Below are 17,328 nucleotides of genomic sequence, written 5' to 3'. Positions count from 1 at the left end.
AACCTAGAACCTAACATGGCGTCGTTTAATCTCGTCCTCAAGGCCATGCACTGGGCCAGAAAGACAGAGGCCGCAGATAAATTGCTCGAAAGGATGTTGCATACGGGGAATGAATCTCCGCCTGATGAAAAGTCGTATGAAAAATGACTGCCCACCATCCTCCTTTGACCACTGGTCCAACCTCTCTCACACACTATTTCTCTCTCTCTCTCTCTAGAAGTCGAAAAATACATTCACTAGCCGTGATAGTCCGTGATAGTCCGTGATATTTTCATGAGGATTATGCGCACATAGGGGATGGCGACAGGCCGTGATAGTCTAGTGCGGCCAGACCTTATCCAGAGCCATGCTTTCCATCCCTGGCTTCTATTGGATCAATGAGTCATATCGAATACCATCGGATTCCGAACCCAAACCCGTACCCCAGGGAAAAGATGAAGCCGAAGAGAATTAATGAGAGAAAGGTGAAGGGTCTTCCGGAGTAGGGGAAACCAAATGAAGGGAGCGGTGACGTTCGTTCAGTGAACAATGGTTGGGCAGCTGGACGCCTGAATTCCACCATTGCTGGAGAAGAAAACTGTGTATTCAGCTCAAACAGAGTTCTCAGGCAATAATAGATACTTTGTGACTCAAAACCATAGTGATGGTATTCTCACTCTGAGTCTCGGTGTTCTTCATTTTTCTAGGATAAGTCCTGCATCCCCGGGCGACTTGCAAGATGAGTTCTGCTACGACAGCAGTAGCATACCCCGCACCAGCTTCCTCCGCTGCACCGAGACCATATCATGTACAAGCTTCACCACCTGCCGGCTACCCGACGAGAGATGAACCCCAAAACGTCGTTCCAGTAGAAACCAAGTCAAATGGTAATGGCTTCTGGAAGGGCTGCTGCGCTGCTCTCTATTGCTGCTATGGTTATCTTTTTCTTTCTTCCTAAATTTAACAATTTACTAAGTGGTAGGTGAAGAGTATCGGCTTCACCCATGCAGTCGACATGTTCCTTCAAAACCATCGCGGCTTTCGTTTTCTCTCTCTCTCAATGGATGCTGATTCTTCGGAAAAGTCATCATCCTTGAGCTTGCCTCTAATCGTTGGTGAGGAGCAACATGAGCAAGCTAGAAGCAAGGGACTTTCAAGCACCTAGCAGTGGCGCATCTGGGCATTCAGTCGCAAGGATGAGTTTGGGTCGGACGAGAAAACCCCCTTGGTGGCTTCGGCGTCTCCCACACACGCTGGGGACACTGAGAATGGCGCGGATGATTGTTCTAGCATTTGCAAGTGGAGTAATCATGTGCTCACATGTCAAAAAAGCAATGAAAAGAGAAAAAGAAAAAGGGATCAGGCCTGTTTTCATCCACATCTACGCAGAAAAAAGAAAAAGAAAAAGGAGGAGTGAGAATGGATCGGTTCATATACTGATAATGATGAGTATTCAGATCAATACAGGTGGCTGTAGAAGGAGCAGTGGATTAAATAAAGGTTTCGAAAATGTAAAGTGGAAGATAATATGCTCGATGCTCAGATTGATGCAGCCTATGCAGCATTGGAAGATGCTGGGTTTTCAAAAAGATGGAAATTATTATAAAGGGTGGGCTTCACGTGGAGGTGACGATGAAGCTACAGCTTTTGGTGCAATTGGGTCTATGATATGACTCCACTGTTTCTACTCATTCCTCTCGGCGCAGAGACACTGTAAAGATTAATTAGGTGCACATGCATGACAACAGCGCACAGACAGACATAAAGAAAGTGCAGCAGAAAAACACAAGCAAAAGCAAGAAATAAACATCCCACCAGAATAATGTAATTTATTTTTATTATCTTTCGGAGACATCTGTATAAACCCCATCAGAGGGTTAAAAAAAATGTCCAAAATAAATGGGCTGGCATGTTGCGGAAGGCGAATGCCCATAAGCCCAAAATAGCACCAACCAGGTGACCAAAAGTACGCCTAGTACTCCAAAATTATTCGACAACCTGCCGTTATTACCACCAACCAGGTGATGAAATGTACAACCCGTACTCTAATATCATTTGGCAACTAGCCACTTATGCCACCAGCCAGGTGATGAAATGCATAACCCGTACTCCAAAATCATTTGGCAACCATCCATTCATGCCACCAACCAGGTGATGAAATTACAATCCGTAGTCTCCTTCATGTCACCAACCAGGTGATCAAAAGTACACCCAGTACTCCAAATTATACATGAGCATTACTCATGTCATTCATACATAAACATTCATGAGCATCACTCATGACAATCATACATAAACATTCATGATCATCATTCATGTCAACATTCATGAACATCATTTATGTCAACATTCATGAGCATCACTCATGTCAATCAACATAAACATTCATGAGCATCACTCATGTCAATCAGCTTCAAAAGCTTCATTTACAGAGCTCTAGCTTCACAAGCTTCATTTACAAGCTCTAGCTTCAAAAGCTTCATTTACAGTAACTCTAGCTTCAAAAGCTTCATTTACAGAGCTCTAGCTTCAAAAGCTTCATTTACAAAAGCTCTAGCTTCAAAAGCTTCATTTACAGAGCTCCAGCTTCAAAGCTTCACTTGCAAAGCTTCACCTACAAAGCTTCAATGCAGGGTATACAAATACCGCCTCCGAACAACTACCACTTCGGCCATACATGGATTCAATTTGAAGTCTTCAGCCAACAGACTCTATTGACCAAAGACTTGGGGGACTACACTATACACCATATATTGGGCCTCAACTGGGCCTCATGAAAAATACTTGGGGGACTTAACCCATTATTTATGTACTGAGGAGCGAGCCCTTGTTCTATAAAAGGGACTCCCTCACTTTCATTAGAGAGCACTCATGAAAAATACTTGGGGGACTTTAGCCCATCATTTATATATTGAGGAGCGAGCCCTTATTCTATAAAAGGGAGTCCCTCACCACCATTAGAGAGCATCGCCGCCTACTGAGCAATCACCTCGCCGCGAGCATCAACTTTAGCCTATCACTTATGTATTGAGGAGCGAGCTCTTATTCTATAAAAAGGACTCCCTCACCACCATTAGATAGCATCGCCGCCTACTGAGCAACCGCCTCGCCACGAGCATCAACTCTAGCCCATTACATATGTATTGAGGAACGAGCCCTTATTCTATAAAAGGGACTCCCTCACCACCATTAGAGAGCATCGCCGCCCACTGAGCAACCGCCTCACTGCGAGCATCAACTCTAGCCCATCATTTATGTATTGAGGAGCGAACCCTTATTCTATAAAATGGACTCCCTCACCTTCATTAGAGAGCAACGCTGCCAGCTGAGCAACCACCTCACCGTGAGCATCACTCATAACCCATCACGTATGTATTGAGGAGCAAACCCTTATTCTATAAAAGGGATCCCCTCACCACCATTAGAGAGCATCGCTGCCTACTGAGCAACCGCCTCGCCGCCTACTGAGCAACTGCCTCGCCGCGAGCATCAATTCTAACCCATCATTTATGTATTGAGGAGCGAACCCTTATTCTATAAAAGGGACTTTCTCACCTTTAACGCCACAAGCCGAGCCAACCAAGGCAACATAAGCCACGAGCCGAGCAGCCTCGCATCATATGCTATTTCTAGTAGAGCATCATTTCAGATTGAGCACCGCCTCATATCGAACATCAGTTCAAGACAACATCTAGTTACTTCAGCCCACATATGGACTGAATTTCAAGTCTCCAACCAAAAGACTCTCTTGACTGAAGACTTGGGGGACTACTGTTTATACCATATTTAAGGCCTCGTATTTAGATCTCGTATAAATACTCGAGGGACTTAAATGTAATTATGTGATAAAGGAATGGGCAAATATGTAATAAGTGAGGAGTCCTTATTCTATAAAAGGACCCCTCACCCTCACAATTAGGAGAGGCCAATTCCTAAGGCTCCTCACATTCTCTCAAAGCTTTCACTCTCAAAGCTCTCACTCTTAGAGCTTTCTCTCTCTTAGAAATATAATCAGTGTGGACGTAGCTCAAACCTTGGGGTGAACCACGATACATCTTGTGTCATTTACATTTATTGCAGATTCACAGTCAGATTTATGTTGTACCAAGACCTCCGGTTTTGTGCATCAATAGATATCTTCATTGAAAAAAGGTTTACAAATTGGAGGAAATGACTCGGAAATTTTCAAGTGCATGAGAGAGGTGTTGGAAGTCTTCATAATAAAGTTATGCAACAAGCTAAAGACTTGATGACACAAAAACAACACATTGAAACATTTGTGATCAAGCAAATTGATGAAGCTCGCGTTAATTATCACACTTTACTGAGTGGAGCACTTGATTGCATAAGATGGTTGTTGCGACAGGTTTTGGCTTTTCGTGGGCACAATGAATCTTTGAAATCGAGCAATAGGGGTAATTATATAGAGCTTATGCAATTTCTTGCTGATCATAATGAGAAAGTTAGGAAGGTTGTGTTTGAGAATGCACCCAAGAATCTCAATTATACTTCTTCCGATATTCAAAATGATCTTGTTCGTGCTTGTGCTAGTGAAACTATTAATGCAATCACTAAAGATATGGAAGGTACATTTTTTCTCTCTTGGTTGATGGATCACGTGATGCTTCCACTAAAAAGCAAATGGCAGTGGTATTGCGTTATGTGAACAAAACAAGAGAAGCAATTGAAAAGTTTTTGGATGTTCAACATGTCTCCTCTACAACTAGTAGCTCACTTGAAGATGCCATTGAGGGATTGTTTGCTACAACAAATTTGAGTATGTCCAAGTTACGAGGACCATGCTATGATGGAGTTAGTAATATGATAGGTAAGTTAAATGGTCTTAAAACAAAGATTTTGAACAAATACCCTCAAGCATTTTATATTCATTGTTTTGCACACCAACTCCAACTAGCTCTTGTATTTGTGGCAAAGGAAAATGAGGATGTTGCCAATTTCTTCGTCAATGCTAGTAGTTTGGTGAATCTTATTGGATCATCATGCAAGCGTCATGATGCATTTATAGAGAAACAACAAGAACAAATACAGAAAGTTCTTGATCTTGGTAATCTTGAAACGAGTAAAGGGTTAAATCAAGAAAGTAGTCTCATGTGTCCATGTGATACACGGTGGAACTCGCATTATGGTACTATAGTTAGTGTTATTGTTATGTTTGAAGACGTGGTAGAGGTGGTTGAATGGATTAAAAGTGATCGTAACCAAGATAATCTTGGTGAAACAACTAGGTTATTCAAAGACATACAAACTTTTGATTTTGCGTTTCACCTTTTCTTGATGAGACTTATATTGGGAATTACTAATGAGTTATCACAAGCATTGCAAAAGAAAGATCAAGATATTGTGAATGCGATGGCGTTAGTGGAAGTATGCAAGCAAAGACTACAATCCTTGAAAGATAATGACTTTGGGAACTTGTTTCTTGATGTAGAAAGGTTTTGTGAGGAGCATGATATTATCATTCCTAACAAGGAGGATTTGCATTTTGTACCTGGAAAATCAAGGCATAAAGCTCCAAAAACCACAAACTTCCATTACTATTGTGTGGACCTCTATTTTCAAGTCCTTGTTTTGCAACTAAAGGAATTGATTGATCGCTTCAATGAGGTAAACACCGAGTTGCTTCTTTGTATGGCATGTTTGAGTCCGGTGAATAATTTTGCATTTTTTGACAAATAAAAAATTGTTCTCTTAGCCCAACTTTATCCTTAAGATTTTGATCGTATGAACCTCATGAATCTTCCAATTCAACTTGACAATTACCTTCATGATATGAAGATGCATAGAGAGTTTTCATCATTGAGAATAATTAGGGATCTTGCAAAAGAGTTAGTGAAGACCGGGAGGTGTGAAAGCTATAAGTTAGTGTACAAGCTTCTTACATTGATTTTGGTGTTACCGGTTGCAACAGCTTCGGTGGAGAGAGCTTTTTCTGCTATGAAGATTGTAAAAACACCATTGCGTAACAAAATGGGAGATCAATGGTTGAGCGATAGCATAGTTGTTTACATTGAGAGAGATGTTGATAATGAGCTTATATGCGACGTTTTCATGACATGAAACCTCGTCAACAACAATTGTAATTTGTTTGTATTGATTAATTATGGAAGACATTACTATATAAAAAAATGTAGTTGTTGCCATTTTTCTTTAACCTTGTACTCTTTTAAGTTCACCCCTCCCCTCGAGAAATCCTGACTTTGCCACTGGGCACATGTATGTCATTGAATCGAAAGAACATGAATGAATGGTACCCAACACTACCTTTCGTGTTTGGCTTGCAAAAAAATTAAGAAATTTTCAAAGAGATTTCATAAGCCTCCTTTATCTGGAATTCTATATGATCATGTTTGTCTGTGTGTGAGTGTGTTAGTTGTAGTTTTGATTCAGGGTTTCCTTTTTTTTGGGTTTTGTGGTGGTTTCTGCAATGTGAAGTGACGGGAAAGAGTGCTTCGTTTAAAATTGGACTCTCTGTGTGTGTGTTTCTGTGACTTGCTGTTTGGATACAAGGTTTTCCTTTTTTTTGGGTTTTGTGTTGGGTTCTAGAATGTGAAGTGATAGCAACAGTGTTTTCTCAAAAAAAAAGAGAATTTATGTCAACAATATTCTTAAGGGTAATTAAGACCTTTTACTTGAGTTTTTTGTTAACATTATAAAAAGTTTAAAAAACATGGTTAAAATTCAATTGGTACCTTTAAAATTAACTATTTTTCAACATTTCCCATTGTATTTTACGTTTCTTCAATGTAAGGAGGAATCTATAGCGTTACAAATGTGTGTAACACACACCAAGTCAAAAATACAATTACCCTAATTAGTTTGCCCGAAGACTATTATTTTTAGAAAAAAAAGGATGAAATTAACTTGAAAAACAATTAAACTTGAACCGAATAAGTTTCGCTAACTACAGGTTACACTAAAATTAAATAGTTATTTCTACAAATTTTTATCGTAGTACTAAGATTTTATTTAAATAAGAGTAAATGCTAGTGATACGTACATAGTTGATATTTTTACTCCCCAAAGCCCCTCCTCCGACTGCACCCCACTACGTGGGTCTGCCTTCTACTGTCTTTGTAACAAATTTGTGTTGGTAGAGTTTTTAGTAACCGTTTAGGAGTTTATTTCTACATTAATGTTTTGTCACTAAAACAATGTATCTAACTGACACTTCTATATCGGTTTGTACTATAAAAGTGAAATATCACTCTTTGGCTTCTTGTAAAAAATAAAAAATTCAAATCCCATTTTCCAAATCAAATCTTCTAAACATAGTTTGATATATCAAGTGTCATAATATAAGTGGTTGAATATTTGAATTTTCTTTTTTATAATCGCTTATATTATAACACTTGGTGTACCAAACCGTGTTCTCGGTACACTGAAAAATTTCTCCTAATCATGCATCGTCTTCATTAGAAGAGAGTTTTCTATGTAGTTCTATATAGGGAAATGGTATGGATATTTAATTTATGTGCTTTTTCGTGTTTAAAAAGTATTTTCCCTGTCTAATGAATCTTGACTTGGTGAAATTGAGAAATGATATTTAGTTTTTGTGGTGTGGTAATTGCATTACGTGTTTAAAAAGTTTATTGGCGTCCAATGAACTGAGACATGGTGAAATTAAGAAATGGGAGAGTTATCCCATGGCCGCCAACCAAGGTTACGGGGGTCGGAAAAATATACCGAATATCCTGAACCGCATCAATTCCGTACCGAAATCAAACCGAAAAAGGCATGAATTTAAAATTCTACAACGTTGGGTACCCAAAACAGATCCCGAAAAGTTTGATACGGGAATTGGTCTCACAAATGGTTTCGTTTGGTAATCTTGAATCGAACTGATAATATATTTACATATTCTTAAATTAAGGTGTATGAATTATTTGGTCCGTCAGGTTGGTTAAGATTTAATATCAACCATCCATGTATCGTAATACAAGTGGTAAATTAGGTATTGTGATTTTGAATTCGAATTGGGGATTAGCTCTGAAATTGGGGACTGGGGTTTCTGATTTCAATTAAAATTAGGATTGGGATTTTGAATTCGATTTAGGGATTAAGGACTCTGAAATTGGGGATTAGAAATTTGAAATTTTAGGGATTTTAAATTTGAACTGGGGATTGAGATTTTGAATTCGAATTTGGGATTAGGGATTTTAAATTCGAATTTCCAATTTCCAATTAGAACAAAAAAACCAAAACAATATTGGCATTCTTGAAGTTCGAAAATTCCTGAAATTTCCGTTCGATTTTCGGATTTAAAGTTCCCGTCTCGAAATTTTTCAGTTCAATTTTCAAAATTGGCTTTTGGATAGAAACCCGATCCGAACCAGCCTTACTAGAGATCCAAGGCTACTTGATTTTACCAAAAATTAGGAACCACTTGACCTTCTGATAGAGCACACCAACAAACTTCTTTTTATTTTATTTTATTTTTTATTTTTTTATTATTATTATTTTTTATTTTTTTAGAACTGGAAATATTTCATTGCCAGGGCTGAAGCCAGGAGAACAAAGAAAGCCACTCAGGGTAAGCAACAAGGAAACATAAATGGAAATAAGGGAAGTAGGAAAGACATTGAAACAGACAATGCCAACCCCTTACAACCACTAGAAAACTAACTAAGGGGACAAGGGAGATCGTCATTGTTCAAAATTCTCACAAACGAAGATGGGGGCCGATCGACCCAAACCAAGTTGCACATCTCCCTACAAAGTGCGATGCTACGTAATCTGTCACTTTATTTGCCAATGTTAGGACCCAAGACCAGACACATGCATGGAAGGACTCCCCTAACTATTGAATCTTGCACAGAGAAGGGAAAGCCTCCCAGCAACCGTTCTCGATACACACGTTCAACCACGAGATTACCTCATTCAAATCAAATTCCACGACAAACTTTGTGAACCCGTGTTGTTGGGCTATAAGGCACCCCTCAAACATGCTGAGAGCTTCCACCGCTACACAACTTATCGCCCTGATTGCTCTTCTCCAAATAACTAGACATCTAGAATTAGAATCTTGCACCACCACTCCAATATACCCCAGATTACCATTATCCCTCTAACTTGTGTCCACGTATATCTTTACTGTGTCACCAGGTGGAGGGGACCACGTATTATCAGGAGCATGATCATTAGTAACCCCACGGTTTCCCCCAGAACTTGCGCACTCAAGAAAGAAGCAAGAGCACAAGAGGTAACATGTAAGGTTTGGTGAGGAGATTGAAGCTTATGATTAACGATAACATTGCACCGAGACTTCCAAATATTCCAGCATGTGAAGGCAACGTGGACCAAGGATTGCATTCATTCATCAATGCTTCCAGCGGCCCCATTCAACAAGTGCTCAAACTAAACATAGACTGTGGTTATGGAATTTCTCTGAACTCGATAACCAACGGACCACCAAACCAAACACCATCTATCCATAGGCTTAATAACAATACATGTTTAATCGATTCCTCCTGGAGATTGCAGAAAGGGCATATCGGAGAAGACCCACAACGTTTATAACTTGAGTTTGGTGGCAATAGCATTATTGAGAACCCTCCAAAGGAAATTTTTTATTTTCGGTGGGATGTCTAACCTCCAGATGGCTTTCCACACAGAGGTGTTGATAAACATTGACGAAGATGGCTTATGAGATTGGTTGTGGTGTGCTTGATTATGTACTCAGTGGTACCTCGATTTTACCGTATACCTTCCTCGTCGATCTGCGGGTTAGATGAGCTTATCTTGCCTCTCCTTGTCACCGATAACAGTGTCAAGGATTGCTGCTTGGTCACCCATCGAAATGTCATCACTAATTGCATTGATCTTCCAACAACGGGACACTTGACTGATTAAGGAAACCAATTGATTAGAATCAGGGGTTGGGTGTCCCCGAATTAACAACGGAATCTAACGATCCCTACGCAACATAGTCTGACCCCCACCCATGATTTGCCAATGTGAACCCGCTGCAATCACGTCTCTTCTAGCCAAGAGGCTCGACCAAGCCCAAGAGGCCCTACTCCCACGCTTCGCCTCCATTAACGAGCAGTTAGGGAAATACCGCCCTTTGATAACTTGAGCCCAAAGAGAGTTGGGTTCGTTTATTAGTCGCTAACACTACTTCCCTAGAAGAGCCAAGTTAAATTCACTGAGATTCCTAAACCCCATTCCACCCTCACATTTTGCCACCCCCAAAGTCTCCCAGTTCACCCAATGAATTTTCCGTTCCCCCTCTTTTTGGCCCCACTAGAAACGAGCAACAGTTGAATCAATTTCCCGACAAAGTGTATCCGGGAACTGGAACAAGTTCATTGGATAGGCTAGAATAGCTTGGACTACCGCTTTAATCAACACTTTCCGACCTGCTTGAGATAGAAATGACTGTTTCCACCCTATATTTTAGCCAAGACCCTTTCTTTAACGAAAGCAAGTGCAGCTTTTTTAGATCTTCCCCAAATTGTAGGGATACCCAAATAAAGCCCAGGATCAAATACTTGAGTCATACTGAGGATTGTTCACAGCTCATGGTGAACAGAATGTGGGGTATTAGCACCAAAGAAAATTAAGGATTTTTGCACACCAGCAAACTTGGTACTCTTGAAAAGTCTAGAATTGCATTTTTTATTCGCCTATTGCCCCACAAAAAGGAAAAACCCTATAAAATCCTTCATCTTTTCGTATGTTACATTACTCACTCTAAGTTTACCCTTTAGATCCCTCAAAACTTCCTAGCTAGTCAGAAGGAAAACATTTGGTTGCATGAGTTTACAAGCAAATAATGGCCAAACTTCCAGTCATAGATTTCTCCAAAGAGGACTGCTTGAAGCCAGGGATAAGTTCTTGGCTCTCAATCTGCAACGATGTATGTCGTGCACTCGAAGAACTTGGTTGTTTTGAGGCAATAATGCCCAACTATGTTTACTCGGAGCTTCAAAACAACATCTTTGCTGCAGTGAAGGACTTGTTTGATGCCCCTAGTGAGCTCAAACCCAAAAACCGATACGAAGGAAATCCCTACTGTGGCCATTTCACTTATAACATAGTCATGAAGGTTTGGGGGTTAATAACCCTACAAACATTGAAGAAACTCAGAAGTTCGCACAACTCTTTTGGCCTGAGGGAAACGACCAATTTTGGTATGAATATACATAACTTTATCTACATTTGATAAGATATAGTTTTCATCTTCATCTTATGCTAATATTCTTTTGTTATTTGTTGGCCAGTAATAATACAGATGTTTATGCAAATGTGATGCGTAAGCCAGATCAAGCCGTGACGAGGATGGTATTTGAAAACTATGGTGTAGAGAAGTACATGACAATCACATTCAATAGACTTCTTACTTCATATAGTTTGCAAAATACAAAGAACCCAAGATGGTTAGAACTGATGAGGGGCCAGTGAGTCATACAGACAAGAGCTTTTCCACCATTCTCCACCAAAATCTCAAAGGTCTAAAAGTAAACACAAGGGGTGATGAGTGGATAATGTTTGATCCTAATTCCTAATGTACCTTCATCATTCCTATTCGTGGCTGGCAATGTATTTTAGGTATGCCACAACGTCTGAATTGATGAACAAAAACTAGTAGAGATTCTAGTTTTTGTTAGAGTACGTTTGAGTGCTCTAATTTCCTTTTGTTCGTTTAGGTTTGAAGTAAAGACAGAGTACGACCCGGCAATCATAGAGTCAACACGAAGGGAAATGATGAACCAAGACTCAATTGGGTTGTTTGCTATGAAGGTAGGGGAAACAAATACACTTGAGGAACTTGTTGACGAAGATATAAAACAGTAAACCAGTCACAGCTATAGAAAGAAAATTGGAGATTTGAGGGCGCCGTCGTTGTCTAGCAATTGTGTGGAGTTTGATCAATGCATTTTACTATTGAATAAAGCCACATACATGTTTGGTTGGGAATATGATAATCTCAAATGTGTTGCAAATTCACGAGGATTTGTAGCATTCCGCATTTTTTATTGTTCAATGATTAAACATGCATGTCGTCTCTCTTGAAATATATTCATACCTCAACTAGGGGTGGATTTTTTTACCAAATTACCGTGTCAACCGTACCATATCGATTTTGTGCTAATCGGTAATGGTACGGTATTGTACCATACGGAAATTTTATAGTACGGTATTGGTAATGGATACCGTTACTACGGTATTACCGTACCGTACCAAAAATATAACACAATATATAATTGTATAATATATAATTATATTAACACATATTTATAATATTTCATTGCTTGCTTGATTTGTATAATGAGCATAGGAGGGGTTCTTCTACTACCATTGGGGCTCTATTGAAAGATGTAGAACTAAATGAGGAGTTCATAATTCAAGCTTGTGGGGGTGATGAGAACAAAATTAAAATGATGAAGGAGCTTATAAAGAAAGGAGGGAGCAACGCCTTTTGGAGATATCCAATGAAGTTGATAAGTACTTTGCCGCTCCTTATATTAGCATTGTTGTTGGTGGCTTTGATCTCTTGAGTTGGTGGAAATTAAACACAAAAGAGTTCTCAATTCTTTCACAATTAGCCAAAGATATCTTTACAATCCCCACTTCTACCGTTACTAGTGAAAATGCATTTAGCCTAGGGAGGAGGGTTGTAGCCCCTTTTAGGGCATCCTTGACTCCTAAAATGGTAGAGGCACTAATGTGTACTAGTGATTGGCTTAGGGCAAATGAAGTAAACTTCTACAAGGAACCAACGAAAGATATGCTTCAATTTTAAAAGGAGAAGGAAGAAGTGGAAACAAGTAAGATATGTTTAATATTTTTAGTAAACTTGTTATTGAATGGTCTTCAACTTTAATTCTTCTTGCTACTAATATGTTTTTTTAGTTTGTAATGTAGGTTTGACACAAACTCAATCTTCTATAAGTTCAATACCACCTCCAAAAGCTTCGACATCTCAAACTTGAAGAATTGATCAATGGATTTTACTTTTTGAAGTTTAGTTTCAATTTTCATTTGGTTTGAAACTTTAATTTCTATTTGTTTTGGTTCGTAACTTCTATTTGGATTGTAAGCTTAATTTTCATCATGAATCTTGATTGATCATTTAAATTATTGTGTGTGTGAACTGTGAATGATGAATAATAGATGATTTTAGGCTACAATGTATGAGATAAAGGTACAAAAGAAAGTTTTGCCCTTGAATTGGATTAAAAAAACAAAAATAGATTTTGTCCCAAAACAAAATGGCAATTACCATTGTCATACCATGTCAACCAAACTATTTGGCAATACCAAACTTCGGTATACCTAAAGTTTGATACGATAGTGATAATAGATTTTATCAAACTGAAAGTTTGATACAGTAATTGATATGAGAGTTTTAGTACAGTAACCGTATCAAACTCACCCCTAATCTAAACAATGGTTGCCTTGCATTATGGAGACCAAGCACACCTCAATACCAATAGCATTCTCAACTTTTATCATCATCATATGGCATTTTGTGCTTTTCATGGTGCAAAAGGGTAGGAATGGAGAAAATATTGTGGATATATGATAACAGTGGGGATTTGCTCTTTTTAAAGGAGTAGGATTCTCTCCCCTTTTTTTTTCCCTCTCCTTCTCTCCCTTCCTATTTGAACGGTCACGGTTAAGCTACGTTAACATCTTATATTAATTTTTTATAGAAAAAGAAAGACAAAATAAAGAATGTGAGAAAAGAAGATGGAAGGGGATGGAAAGAGGAGGAGAGAGAATCCTAATCCCTTTTTAAAACCGATGGAGCGGACAATGTAATCATCTCGGATACATGTTTTAGATTTTAATATATTAAAAATACATGAGTTTATATAATTTTATAATCTATAATATTTCCTTCTTTTCTCTATGTTTTTTTTTTACCTCCCCCACTTCACCCGACCCACATCAGACATCGAACCTAGAACCTAATCTACCCCACCCCTTGAAATCTACAAATCATGTTTTAGTATTGGGTAAATTATACAAAACAATCTTAACTATGGGTTGAACCACAATTTCATACTTCATATTTTAAATATTACAATGTAAGACCTCAACTTATGAATTCGTTACAATGTTAGACCTCAATCAAAACTTTTTGTCAATTTGACTATTAAATGATGACGTGCCAGGAGTGAGACCCACTCTTTTCCATATTAGAATAAAAATTAATTAATTTTTGTTAATAGAGTATAGTTTTTATTAATAAATTATTAATTTTTTATTTAACAATATATACTTTATGACATGTAATCTTAATCTTAGGATGAGGATCCCATCTGGATCCAAATGATGGGGATCATAGGGATCCTCACATACTAACCGTTCATCGTATATCGTACGTTTAGAAATTATTTAAATTTTATTATTTAAAATTTGTATCTGACGAAAATTGATCGAACGATATACGATAAACGTTTTGGATGTGAAGATCTCTAGGATCCTCACCATTTGGATCCGGATGGGATCCTCATCCGTAATCTTAATCCATAGGACTCTTTGTAATCTTAATCACATGTAACCATTTATACGGCAGCAAGCATGAAATTATTTCCATTTAGTTTAGCAATTCTATAAGAACATCGACCTCCGCGGCCTTGCCGTCGATTCACTGGGATTCGTCTTCTTAGATCGGCCTTGCCGCAATCACCGCCCCAACGCTTCAACCCCAGAACCATCACCTCCTTCTTGCCATTCTCCCCTCTCTACTCGCACTCAAAACCCCTCACCCACACCAAAACCTCCCGCCCCCGCAGCCACACCTTCACCAAGTCCTCTGCCAGTCCACCGGGTTCGAGCGGAGCACATCAGGCTCCAGATCGGGTCTGAACTTCGTCAAAAAGGGGTTTGAACGGTGCAGGTAGGTTGACGATATGGGAGTGCCAACGAGTGCAGCAGGTGAGATGTGTTGGAGCAATAATAGAAAATCTGAGAAATAACAATATAATTCCAATGATAATAATCATAAGGAAATTCACAACATCAATTATATATGAGATTAATATAAACTACTAGAGTGAAAGTTAGAATAACTGACAAACTTGGAGATTGAGGCTTGCATAAATGCAATGTCCTAAAGATAGAATTTCGCCCCTACTCTTGTGTTTGTAGTTCAATAGGCGTCCATCTCCCAGGATTCAACAATCTATAATCCGAAGTCAAAGCACTTCAATCTTCGGACTCTGGCGAACTTTATATATTCCGTATTCTCAAGACACGACTCGGAATTTAACACATGAATCATTTGAGAAACAAAGTTGCGGAAACCCTATTTCTCAAGAGAGTAACAATTAACTCTATTTTTCTATATTTAATGATAATGGTTTCATGAGTTTATATAGAACCCAAGTACCTTTTGTTAAGGAGATGTAACTTTTCATCTATAAGTATACACCACTTATAAAGAGAATACACCTAAACAACATAACCTTTCTAAGAAATTGGTTAACACTATTTTTCATTCAATTATTAAAATTATATATTACAATATTTCATATTATAATATATAATTTCCAACAAGATGTAGGATTGCGGTTGGTTGCAGGCGAGATGCAGGTGCGGAGAAAGACAAGAAAAAAACAGACAAAAAATATACATTGTTAAATAAAAAAAATTAATAATTTCAAAATAAAAAATTAATGTTTTATTCCAATAGGGGAAATAGTGATTCCGCTCCTGTCACGTTATCATTTAATAACTAAATTGACAGAAAATTTAACGGGGGTCTAACATTGCAACAAATTTATAAGTTGAGGTATGATATTGTAATGTTTAAAACATAAGGTATGAGATTGTGATTTGACCTATATTGAGGTACTTTTGTACCCTTTGGTATTTGGTGTTGCTTCTATTATGTTGTGTTTTATTGTGTTTAAACACAATATCTTTTATTTTTTTGGTAAATTACACAAAACTACCTCAATTATTAGGCCACCCACAGTTTTATACCTTATCTTTAAAACATTGCAATGTCATACCTTATCTTACAATTTTATTGCAATGTTATACATCTGTCAGTTTGTCAATCAATTTCTCCGTTAAATGCTGACGTGACTTATGTTGAGTCTCACTCCCTCCACAAATGGAAGTCCACGTTTTCTGAAACACATGGATCATCTAAAAGGATCACATGTGGATATTACAATAAAAATTTAAAAATATATTCAAATAAAAAAATTTGGCTCGTAAATCGTGCAATTCGAATTGAAACCTAAAGCCTCAACCATGCAATTCCATTTCAATTTCGCTCAAGTTCCCAAATCGAAGAACCCTAACCCTAATTTCATATCATCGGCCCGCTCAAATCACGATCAATTAGCTTGTTCAACGAAAGCCCTAAGCTCGTCTCGTTGTCGCCAAGCTTCCTTCTTCTGTTTGTTTTTTTTTTTTTTAAACCCTAAGTTTCACATGTTTTTTAAGGATTCAATAGTATTTCGAAGGATTCGAAATGAGGTGGAATGTGCTAGGATCCCGAGGAAATGACACCTACCTATTGTAAGTACTTTTTTCACTTCGTTTTGTGCTTTGTTGTTTCCCGTTTTTTAGTCTCGCTGTTTAGGGTTTGTTGATTCCAAAATCTTTATTGGCGATGGGTGGGTTTTGTTGTTTGTTTATTCAAAATGCTTATTGATATGTTGGATAATAGGGGTCCTTTGGGTGCTTTGTTTATTCTTGTTGAGAAAAAGGTTATTTTTTTACTGTGCTTTGGATAATTGTTTAACAAAAATTTTGGTGCTTTTGTTTATTCTAATGTTCGATAAAAGGGTCCTTTTGGTGCTTTGTTTGTTGGTAGTTTATTCCAAATGCTACTGATTTGTTGGATAATGGGGTCATTTTGGATCATCTTGTGCTTTTGTCTGTGACGTGCCTTGTCCTTTGGTTTGTTGTTAGCTGTTGGATATGTTAAATTGCAATTGTTTACATTTCAGATCCGTTGTCATCCTAGGATTTGTTAACTGCGCTAACTAGGGTTTTTACCAATGTTCTAAAAATCAGCCTAGGCGCTAGGAGATAGATTATTGCTGTGATTTAGACCAAATCGTCCAATAAAATCGGGTTGGAGTTAGGCACTCTCTAGGTGTTCTAGGGGGTGATCTAATCAACCTTGTAGGCGGCAATTTTTTTTGTTTTGCAGACTTGTTATCTTTGGTCGCCGTCATCTCTCGTCTTCACTCTCTGCTATTCGATGAGAAGAAAGAGGGTGGAAAAGAGAGAGTATGGTAATGTGGTGGAGCAATGAGAACAGTGGATTGCAATTTTTGTCGACGTGCAGCGGTGTGGAAGAGGACCTGGTTTTCTGAGAAATGAAAGTAAAAAGATAGAATGATAGAGTGAGAT

General features: G+C 38.3%; 1 protein-coding gene and 1 pseudogene across 1 annotated transcript; both read left to right on the top strand.

Annotated features, from left to right (window-relative positions):
• The first annotated feature begins 4,620 nt into the window (after window positions 1-4,620).
• Window positions 4,621-5,676, top strand: LOC126625502 (uncharacterized). Its single transcript, XM_050294578.1, has one exon. The coding sequence runs from the start codon at window positions 4,621-4,623 to the stop codon at window positions 5,674-5,676; it is 1,056 nt and encodes a 351-aa protein (XP_050150535.1).
• A 5,098-nt stretch (window positions 5,677-10,774) lies between these two features.
• Window positions 10,775-12,500, top strand: LOC126625501 (probable 2-oxoglutarate-dependent dioxygenase AOP1; annotated as a pseudogene).
• Window positions 12,501-17,328: the final 4,828 nt, after the last annotated feature.

Source organism: Malus sylvestris, chromosome 6, assembly GCF_916048215.2.
Source record: "Malus sylvestris chromosome 6, drMalSylv7.2, whole genome shotgun sequence".
Classification (NCBI taxonomy): Eukaryota; Viridiplantae; Streptophyta; class Magnoliopsida; order Rosales; family Rosaceae; genus Malus; species Malus sylvestris.
Note: the sequence above shows the minus strand (reverse complement) of the source record. Positions and strands in the feature narration are given on the sequence as shown.

Bases quoted from the DNA above. Each gene is read 5' to 3' on its own strand.
- LOC126625502 (XM_050294578.1), top strand. From the start codon at position 4,621: ATGGCAGTGGTATTGCGTTATGTGAACAAAACAAGAGAAGCAATTGAA.